At 35.7% G+C, this 10,540-nt stretch overlaps 1 protein-coding gene across 17 annotated transcripts in view; it reads right to left on the bottom strand.

Annotated features, from left to right (window-relative positions):
* Nucleotides 1-10,540, bottom strand: part of mybpc1 (myosin binding protein C1) — a 32,522-nt gene that overhangs the window by 3,898 nt on the left and 18,084 nt on the right. For 15 of the 17 annotated variants that reach the window (XM_015019727.1, XM_015019729.1, XM_015019732.1 and 12 more), the window contains 18 exons: nucleotides 10,069-10,077; nucleotides 7,539-7,663; nucleotides 7,350-7,455; nucleotides 7,045-7,211; nucleotides 6,802-6,967; nucleotides 6,432-6,538; nucleotides 6,213-6,349; nucleotides 5,812-5,971; nucleotides 5,636-5,740; nucleotides 5,374-5,562; nucleotides 4,315-4,449; nucleotides 4,056-4,223; nucleotides 3,876-3,964; nucleotides 3,606-3,801; nucleotides 3,380-3,519; nucleotides 3,131-3,290; nucleotides 1,807-1,943; nucleotides 751-937 (listed from right to left, as the gene is read on the bottom strand). In XM_015019727.1, coding sequence (XP_014875213.1) covers nucleotides 751-937; nucleotides 1,807-1,943; nucleotides 3,131-3,290; nucleotides 3,380-3,519; nucleotides 3,606-3,801; nucleotides 3,876-3,964; nucleotides 4,056-4,223; nucleotides 4,315-4,449; nucleotides 5,374-5,562; nucleotides 5,636-5,740; nucleotides 5,812-5,971; nucleotides 6,213-6,349; nucleotides 6,432-6,538; nucleotides 6,802-6,967; nucleotides 7,045-7,211; nucleotides 7,350-7,455; nucleotides 7,539-7,663; nucleotides 10,069-10,077 — 2,483 coding nt within the window. The remainder of the gene's footprint in view (nucleotides 1-750; nucleotides 938-1,806; nucleotides 1,944-3,130; nucleotides 3,291-3,379; nucleotides 3,520-3,605; nucleotides 3,802-3,875; nucleotides 3,965-4,055; nucleotides 4,224-4,314; nucleotides 4,450-5,373; nucleotides 5,563-5,635; nucleotides 5,741-5,811; nucleotides 5,972-6,212; nucleotides 6,350-6,431; nucleotides 6,539-6,801; nucleotides 6,968-7,044; nucleotides 7,212-7,349; nucleotides 7,456-7,538; nucleotides 7,664-10,068; nucleotides 10,078-10,540) is intronic. The other 2 variants (XM_015019730.1, XM_015019731.1) reach the window with 1 other exon arrangement.

The following is a 10,540-nucleotide window of genomic DNA, read 5'->3' as shown; positions in this document are numbered from 1 at the left end:
CGTATGAAAGTCCTTTTGTCTAAAATTGATCTGGACTTATGGAATGCATACTTGGCAACAAATTTAAATTAAACTTAATTTGATGGCAAACCACTACATCTTTTCAAATTGTTTTAAAAATAAATTTCAGTTGTTTTATGAAATTGAAAGACAGGACAGACAGGTTTTATACAAATTGACCCATTTATGACATTTACTTGGACTAACAAAGCTACTCTTAATGAAATCAAAGGTAAAAATGAGGACATAACTTAAAAATCACAGCTCCAATTAAAAGCAAAAGCAATTTTCCAATAGTCCTGGACTTCATGACTAAATATTGTTTCCTATATATTTTCAACTTATACTCAGATGCTTTTTCTTGAACATGTTTGTTCAGTATTAAAATGTAACCCAGGTTTCTAAATTACCACAAACTAGTCCTAAAAAAACAGTTGAACTCAAAAAAGTAATGAATTTCTAAACAAATGGTGCGACTCAGTCCAGGTACTTACGTTTCCACTTGGTACCGTCCATTTGGTAGACCGTTATGATATCTAGATGGAGTTGGTTTCCCAAAAAGATGCCTTGCCTCTTTACAATTATTACAGACTAACGATTATGGCCATAATAGCAGTTACTGGCATGAATAGGCAAACATCTTTACGATATATACCCAAATTTTCTTTTACTCACAATAAGGAAGTAAAGAGGTAAAAATGGGAAACCAGACTCATAGACTTTAATGCACACCTCCGGGTCCACACTGACCTTTGACCTCCAGCTTGCACTCCACCTGGGCCTCCCCTAGGTCGTTGATGGCCTTACAGGTGTACATGCCGCCATCATAGGGACTGGGCTTCCTGATCTCCAGTGTGCAGACTCCTTGGTTGCTAAACATTCGGTAGCGTGGGTCTTCGAAGATGGTCATCTTATTCTTCATCCAGATCACTTTTGGCTGCAGGAAGAAACAGGAATATCAAAAGTACTTATTGGTTGTGCCTGACTGTAACTCAATACCCACTGCTTCCATAATCCCAAATGCTAGTAACACGTGGCATTTTTTTATACTTCCATTTGAGTCTCTACTAATTCTAAAGAAAAGCCCAAACCTTTAGAAAAACATCCAGATGTTTTTTGGCAATAATTTGAAGTCTTTTGGTGTCTGGAAAATAAGTTTCATTAGTTTCAAAAACCTCTGGAATGTAACGTCACAAATCAGCAGGCACTGCTCTGTTACCTAGCAACCCAGGCAAAGCTCAGCCTCGTCACCTAGCAACCCCAGCAGAGCTTTGTCCCATCATCCAGCACGTTTTGGTCAGCTGGTTTTTGACTGCTAAATTGTGATGTACGATGAGTGTTGGAAAAGACTAGTGTTTTGTTATTGACTTCCTATCCAGAAATCACTTGCTGCATTCATTAGTTGTGCAGGAGGCTCCACTTCTACTTTTCAAAGATGTATGGTTGTGTAATTGCGCATGTTTTTGCAGCCATTTTCATGTAGCATAATGGTCCACTTTTTTCTAAAAATCCTCTTAGATTATGAAATGTTCCTGAATGAAATACTTGTTAGTCTTAATGGAAGCTAAATGCAACAAGCTTAACTGTTGCAATTGTTATTTCATTCCAAATTTGTAAAAGATCTTGATCTCTGTGTGGTAAAAAAAAAATACTTTAGAGCTATTCACGTTGTAAATTATCTTGTGAACAAATGAAATGCAGGATATAAAATACATTACTTAAAGGTAAAAATAAAAGTTAAACAAGTAGACTTCCACTTTTTGTGCTATCATTGCATATAAATGTTTTACTTGTTTCACCACCTACCCTTGGGTTGGCACGGACGCTGCAGTTCAGTGTAGCGTTATAGCCGGCAACAGCAAAGGTGTTGATAAGCGGTTGAGTGAACTTCGGTGGCTCCTTGAAGTCGTGGTCGCTGTACTCGGGTATTTTCATCTGCAAGCCTGTGGGGGTAAGGGTAAAGGAATGGGGTTGTGCATGATACTGACGCTGAGCGGTATCATGTGGGGAGTTCCCTATGTGACGAGGGAAGGACAATGTATTTTTTTATTCATCACCAGCTGAGACTGAGACACCACCACTAAAGGGCCTGTCAGTCATACCCAAAACCCAGTGAGATTCAGAAGTGAGGGTGTTAATCAGACTCACTTGAGGGTGGAAAAGATCACTGACAGTACCTTTGGAGAATGCATAGGCAGCAAACGGAAAACATTCCTGTAAAGAGTTAACTTTCATCATTTCCCTCCAATCAGTAATAAAGGCAGGGAAACATTTCAACTTCTCCAGGACAGAAACATAGACACTGTATTTTAATAGATAAGCACAGTTTTACCTCAACAGCTGAACCTGGAATATTGAAATTAAAGAAAATTATAAAACAATTTTTCATAAATAAAAAATGATTAAATAAATTACTTTTTGTGGGCAAAAGTTATTTCTCATCTCCTCTTTGTATCAAATACATGTCCTTCAATAAAGGAAAACAATTGAATTTATAAAATAAGAAATCTAAAATAAAGGTGATTTGTTTGCTAAATGTTTATTAAAGGTCAGGAAAACTGTCTTATAAAGGAAAAACATAGATGAAGTAAACACTTTTAGAGATATTTCCAATCTGAAATCCCGTGTAAGTAAGCAAAACTTTGAAATTATAAAAATAAGTGTAATTTAAAGTACAAAAACCTTTTAAGAGTATATTATTTCATTTTTGAGCTACATTTATTTTTCAATGCTATTTATTTCAGTCTGCAAAATAAAATAAACAATTCTGAATTTTAAAATAAATGTTTAACTTCTCAAAAATAAAAATGCTACTAAAGACATTTATTTTAGCTTACATTTACTAACTTGTGCAAAAGCAATGTTGTTCTAAAGTTTCACCTTAGTAGCTAATAAATAAATGTGTTATTTTGATTTTAATTGGTTTATTTTATATAAAAAAAATTATTCAGTGTTCTAAATTAGAGCTTTACATTAAATCTTAAAAATTTAATTGGATATATTAAATAAACATGTATGTAAATACTAATATTCAAATTCACTAAAAGCATTTTTTTTGTAAATTAATCTTATTCAACTATATATCACTAAGTATGCATTAATGAAAATGGCATTCCACTCTTCATGGTACCTTCTTTGACGATGAGCGCGCTCTTTTTGGTCTGGGTGGCCAGTTCGCTCAGGCCACACATATTTTCTGAGAAGACCCTGAAGAAATATTCATTCCCAACCACCAGTTCTGTGATGGTGATGCAGGTCCGGTGGTAGTGCTCAATGCATGTGAACCATTCCTGTAAAACAGAATAAATACTGTGTAAATATTACATAAACATCAAGCTTCATTTACAGTTTGAATTTATGGCTTGATATTTTGCACAACCATTGTTTTCTTGTCTGCTTTCTGAATGGTGTAGCCTGTTATTGGGGCATTTCCACTGTCCTTCGGAGGGGTCCACACTAGAGCTACATTTTCTCCCCAAACGTCTTCAATTGTGACACACTGAGGCGGTCCTGGTAGATCTTAAAATCAAAAAGGAAGCCTAAATTAATAGCTGTCATTACCATGGAAGTAAATAAGGTTTATTTCTTATCATAATGTCACTTACCCACAATCTGTATGTCAATAATTGCCGTGTCAACATGATTCTCAACCTGTACCGTCATCTCATACTTCCCAGAGTGGTTTCGGTCTGCTTTACGGATAAAAATGATGCTGTCACAGTCTGTGTTGCGGATGCTAACATGGGAAGGTTCTACAGGATTGCCTTCCTTGATCCAAGTAACCTTCGGCCGAGGTTTTCCCTGTGTACATGCATATGAAACCTCAGTAAAGCATACCACTCTGAAGGGTTATGATAAAGGAGTTAGAAGTTTACCTGGAAAGGCACCACAAGGTTAACTGTTTCTCCAACTTTGCGAGTGTAAGTCTGTTTCAGGTGTCGCGGGACACGGATCTTTGGTGGTTCTGCAGAGAACGTTATGCTTGTTAAATCAATTGTGTTTGGTTGGCTCATTTGTTACAGTTGAACAGAAACTACAGACTTCTCAGAACTCACCAACAACTTCTTTGACCAGGACAGAGTGCTGCAGAGTGCGTGGAGCACTAGCTCCAGCTTTATTTATGGCTTTGACTCTAACTAAAATCTTACATCCTGGAGTTAGTCCAGTGATGGTGTACTTGGTTTTCTCAGTCACCTCTTTGTTGGATAGCACCCAGTCATTGGCTGTAGGTAAAGATAGTGAAGTTGTAATAATAAACTAGAAATATTTTGTATCTAATAGACCTCACCTCAATGTTGTTGAGATTTGACTCACTTCCTTCAATGCAGTACTCCACTAAGTATCCATCTAGCCCAGCTGCCCCAATGGTTTCTGGAGGACGCCACTTTACAGTCACTGTGGTGTCCGTAACATCGTCCACCACCAGCATAGTGGGCTCACTGGTCACAGCTGTGTTGAAATAAAAGTTGTTGGTTATTTTTAGTTAGATAGTGGGTGGGTGGATGGAGGGAAGAAAGAAAAGAAAAAATAAGGAAGGAGTAAGTCAATGTATCAATTAATAAATTAGTACATTGGACAGTCGAAAGGATGGACTGACAAAGGAATGGAGATATAGGCAAATGTAGAACAAATGGATAGATGGATGGATTGATGGATGGATGGATGAGGAGTTGGACAAATGGATAGATGGATGTGTGGAGGGACAAATGAATGGGAAGTTGTACAAATGGACACATATGGAAACAACAATTAGTCTTTGAGATAGAAATGAATAATACTGGACATACTGGATAGAAATACTGGAAATACTTCATACGTTATTTTTTCAAGCCCTTTCTTGACTATGTATGAACTGTGTGCAGTGATTTCTCATTCTGCATGTGTCGCAGCAATTATCATGTGATGTACATATATCTGATAAACAAAATAGCATGTGACTAAGAGATCACTATCTTTTGCTGGTATGCCGTTCCAGAACTCATTAGTGCCTGTTCTGGCTGTCTATTCCTGTGTTCTGAATCATATTTAACCCCTATTCAAACTCTAACTGACCTCATCCCATAAACCTCTAATCCATGAATGATTTCACAGCCATCATAAAGACATACTTATTATCCCCTAAAGCTGCTGTACGTCTAGTGAAGGTCAAAGTCAGAATGCTTTGTGTGATTGGACTGAACAGCTTTGTTACGGGGGAACCAACAGCAGCCAACATAATTTGTATCACACAACATCTCTTTTAAAAGTTTGCCAGTACAATAAAACTGTTGTCAGATCAACTGAAACCTTATATATATTATTTTTGCCTTGGTGACTTGTTGGCACTAGCACTGAGATTACGGGATGAATGTTGGAGACAGCTGAGCTACTCACCAAGAGGAGTAAAGGCTTTGGATGGTTCACTGGGTTTGGAGACGCCAATGGCATTGACTGCAAAGATCCGAACTTCATATGGCACTCCTTCAATCATCTTCTTAGGTTCAAATGAAGTTTCTTTGATCAAGTCAAAGTTCAGCCTCATCCATCTGGAGCTCTGTTTCTTTTTTCTCTCAATGAAGTATCCTTCAGGGAACCAATAAAAAGCTTGTCATTTCATAATCTTAATACTTGGCCACTGGCATGAGGCATTGTTTACCTAATATGGGTGAACCTCCATCATACTTGGGTGGTTCCCATGTCATAGAACACCAATCACCACCCACAACTGGGACCAAAGGTGCCTCAGGGGGGTCAGGAATGTCTGCAAGTGACACATGACTAAATTAAATTGAACAAATTGACATGAATGTTTCCATGTTGGTATTTTCTTACCAACAACCTTGATTTTGACACTAGCTGTAGCTTCTCCTGCCTCATTCTGTAAAACTATTTTGTAGTTTCCTGTGTCTTCGCGCTCTGTGACTTCAATTGTCAGGCTGGTCTGGTCGCCGTAAGTTTCAGCGTGAACTCTGTGGCCTGAATCAAGAATCACCTATAAAAGACAAAACTGAATATAGAACAGCTGAAAAAGTTTGGTAAATATCTAGGATTTTGACAGTTTAAGCTCTGGATAATCCTGACTATTTCAGGTTAGCTATTTTACTATGTTTCTTAAACTCTGTTTTTAACCCAAAAGGCATCTAAATTTAGTCAAAACAAAGATGTTTTGGCTAGGTCAGTGACATGCCTGGATTATCAAACCAAAATGTCAAAAAAACAAGCAAGGGGCTCACCCTTTCTCCTTTCATCCACACCACTCTAGGCGCTGGTTCTCCACTGATGGGGATCTCTAATCGGAGTTTGTTTCCAGCCACAACTGTGACGGTGTTGTCTGGGAAGTTCAAGCTTTCTAGATGTACTCTTGGAGGATCTGCAGAATTGTAGGCGATTACCATTGTTAGATCATAGCACAACTAATAACTCAGAAGACATGAAGTGTTCAGTTTATGTACCAATGATGTGGATTTTGGCAGACAGGCTTTGTGAGTATCCTTCAGGCACAAAAGTGTAATCTCCTGCATCATGAAGGGAACTTGTCTCAATTTCCAGTCGGTGAATTCTTAAAAATAAAAAAGGTATTTGGTAGTGTAAACATGTTGGACTCCAGCCTGGAAAAAGCTAGACAAGAAATGACTTTGATTGAAGTATTTTTCAGTTCTCTGAAAGAAAGTATAGAATATTTTCTGTATTTTGAGTTTATGCTTCATTTCTGGTTCTACGCAGGTGGTACAAAGGTAATGTTTTTCATTTAGACTTTAAAATAGCTTCAAACTTTCAGCTTGGACAAGCGTGGCATTTTAAAGGGAACCCTGGAAGGCTTACTTAGCCCTGTGTATAATGTTGAGACGATCACTTGGCTGGATCAGCTGTCCATTCCTGTACCAACGACCTGGGACATTTCCTGGGAAGATTTCACAGTGTAGCTTTATGGGTTGCCCCAGCATCACTGTCATATCCTGCAGATCCTGAAACACCTTCAGGGGTTTTACTAGAGAAAAGTACAAAGTTAGAATATTTTTTACCAAACGTCTTACCATTGACAGAATAAAAGAAGAAAAAACCTACAGTCTACTTGAACATGAGCCTCTGAAGTGCCACCACTGGCCATGACAGAATATGTTCCAGTGTCTTCTTTGGAGGCATCATCAATGACTAAGTAATGTTTGGTTCCTTCACACTTCACTCGGTACCTTGAGCGAACTCCTGTTGGGACTTCAACGCCGTTTTTCATCCTGCCAGAAAATTTTATCGTCAGTTTTCTCCAAAGAAAGACGATAACACGAAGAAAGTATGTCTTACACTTCTGAGTTCTTGATTCTCCAATGGCAAAAAATACTCTTGATAAGGATGAAAATCAAATATTTCCTTACCATTTAACTTGAGCGCCTTCCTCTGACACCTCACACTCCAGCTCAATCCTTTCGTTCACTGTAGTCTTCACAGGCTCAATACCTTTAACAATCTTTATTGGTAGCTCTGAAAGGAAACAGGCGAAGATGAAACTGAAATAGGGTTTTTGCATGCGTATATATAAAAAATGAAAGACATTTTCTTGATACCTTTGACAAAAAGTTCTGTGGTACATTTCTCTTCTCCTGCAACCACAGAATAGGCTGCATCATCATTAGAGGAACAGTTGTTAATGACCATAATCCTTTGCGTCCCCTTATGTTCAAAAATATACCTGAATGAAAAGCCAAGAACTTACATTACTGACTTTCTAAAAAAGCAACTTATAAATACGTACATAATCCTTCACTATACATTTAATTGAAATTAATAAATTATCATATCCTAAAGCCAGAAAACCTAAAAAATCTTGAAGTAATGAAATGTAAATAAGTCACATTTGGCCTTTCCAATGTTTTTAAAGACAAATAAATTTAAAGCTCCTTTCCTGAAGCAAGAAAGTCATATCAGTTATCACACTACATAAGTAATGCAATATGAATAATGGATGATGCTGGAGCATAATCACACCATTTGAAACTCTTCCATGGTAATCCAAGAATGGATGTTTTCTGGACATTAATAACTTTTGAATTAAAAAAATGTTGAATGTGTTGGACCACATATTGGTAACACACTCTTTGATCAAAGAGAAAAATATTGCCATCAAAGAAATTTAAATTTTGATCAATGCATTTAGCATTTCCCTTTCATCTAAGCATTCTTCCTTTTGATCATAGCATGTTTGTTTTTGATCAAAACAATTTTGTCTTTAATCAAAGAAAAAAAATGGTATCATCATAGAAATTTAAATTTTCATCAAAGCATTTAGCCTTTCTCTTTGATCTTAGCATTTTTCCCTTTGACCCTAGCATGTTTGTCTTTGATCAATGAAATTTTGTCTCTGATCAAAGAATAAAATATTGACATTAAAGAAATTGTATTTTTTATCAAAGCTTTTAGCCTTTCCCTTAGTACTTAGCATGTTTCCGTTTGACAATAGCATGTTTGTTTGATCAAACCAATTGTGTCTTTGATCAAAGAAAAAAATATTACAATCAAAGAAATTTTAATTTTGATCAAAGCATTTGCCTTATCCTTTGACCATGACTTGTTGGTCTTAGATCAGCGCAATTTTGTCTTTGATGATAAGATTTTTTTTCTTTGATCAAAGAAATTTTGTATTGATCAAAGACAAAAATCTTATTATCAAAGAAATTGTAATTTTGATCAAAGCATTTAGCCTTCCCCTCTGATCATAACATTTTTCCCTTTGACCTTAACATGTTTGTCTTTGATCAAAACAATTTTGTCTTTAATCAAAGAGAAAAATATTGCCATCAAAGAAATTTAAATTTTGATCAAAGCATTTAGCATTTCCCTTTCATCTTAGCATTCTTCCGTTTGATCATAGCATGTTTGTCTTTGATCAAAACAGTTTTGTCTTTGATCAAAGAAAAAATTGTATCATCAAAGCATTTTATTTTGCTATTTAGCTTTTCCCTTTGATCTTAGCATTTTTGTCTCTGATCAATGCAATTTTTTCTTTGATGATAAGATTTTTGTCTTTAATCAAAGCAATTTTGTCCTTGATCAAAGACAAAAATCTTATCATCAAAGCAATGTTATTTTTTATCATAGCATGTACCATTTTCCTTTGACCTTAGCATTTTTTATTTCATCATAGCATGTTTGTCTTAGATCAAAACAACCAAACCAATTTTGTCTTTGATCAAAGAAAAAAATATTACCATCAAAGAAATTTTAATTTTGATAAAAACATTTGCCTTTCCCTTTGACCATGACTTGTTGGTCTTTGATCAGTGCAATTTTGTCTTTGATGATAAGATTTTTTTTTCTTTGATCAAAGAAATTTTGTATTGATCAAAGACAAAAACACTTTAATCAAATACAAAAAATCTTATTGTCAAAGACAAAAATGCTTTGATCAAAGACAAAAATTATATAATCAAAGGGAAAATTGCTATATTCAAAGGGAAAGGCTAAAGGCTATATGATAAAGAACAAAGACAAAATCTTATCATCAAAGACAAAATTGCTTTGGTTGTTTTAATCTAAGACAAACATGCTATGATGAAATAAAAAATGCAAAAAAAAAAGACAGTTTTGTCTTTGATCATTAAATTTTTGTCTTTGACCATACTATTTGCACTCATCTATATGTTGCCAGGATATTTGTGTTTTAAAGTACTGTTTTTAATAACTCTTAAATCCCTCCATATGTGATATCGGCTTGTTAAGTCTCCAAGCCACATACTGCTATTGTCACCTGGATCAACCTCTGCTCAACATACAGGACAAAAGCATTCTACTGTATTTGAAGCTGCCTTGTTCTTGCATTTATCATATTTCTTCACTTGTGATATTGATTTAAATGTGAGAAACAAACCTCAACACAACTTGTAAAATATAATTATACATGACCTTCATTTAATTGAGGCCTGTTGAATCTGAACATCTATCTATATAATAAAAGAAACATTAAAAAATAAGGGTACATTTTTATACTTTATACGTTTCCTGGCAAAACAAAGGGGTGAGACTACACACAGAGGCATCAGACTCACTGCAAAATAACATGACATGAAGTATGTGAATTGACAAGACGGACAGACTTACTTCCTTTGACTAAAAGTCATCGTTGTAGCCAGAATAGGGCCGGATCACAAGAAGTAATTATGATGGTAGGGAGCACCAACGTATGACAGACGAAGGTATGACAGGTGAAGGGGTGGAGAATATGGTTGGTGACAGTATTAAAACAAACAAAAAAGAGGACAGAAATGAAGATTTTTATAGAAAAGTCTTCAGAACAGGGGGCTCCTGGAGAAAATGGCAGAGGAGGTCAAAACCAGAAAACAGCAATATCCTCCCAGATGGCTTTAACTTCAAATGGCTTTGAACAGAATTTTTGGGTAGTTAAATCAAATTTAGTTCTATTTTATGTATTTTTTTTTTATTGTTTTTTTTTTTTTTTTACTATTTATATTTGGTAACACCATTAGGCTAGATTAAAATTCAAAAATATTTTATTGATCCATCAGGAAATCAAATAATGGAAGCTAATTTACCATTTAGCTTAAGGAGTGAA

The sequence above is a fragment of the Poecilia latipinna genome, unplaced genomic scaffold (genome assembly GCF_001443285.1).
Source record: "Poecilia latipinna isolate Pla-1442-1.1 unplaced genomic scaffold, P_latipinna-1.0 Scaffold2476, whole genome shotgun sequence".
NCBI lineage: Eukaryota > Metazoa > Chordata > Actinopteri > Cyprinodontiformes > Poeciliidae > Poecilia > Poecilia latipinna.
Note: the sequence above shows the minus strand (reverse complement) of the source record. Positions and strands in the feature narration are given on the sequence as shown.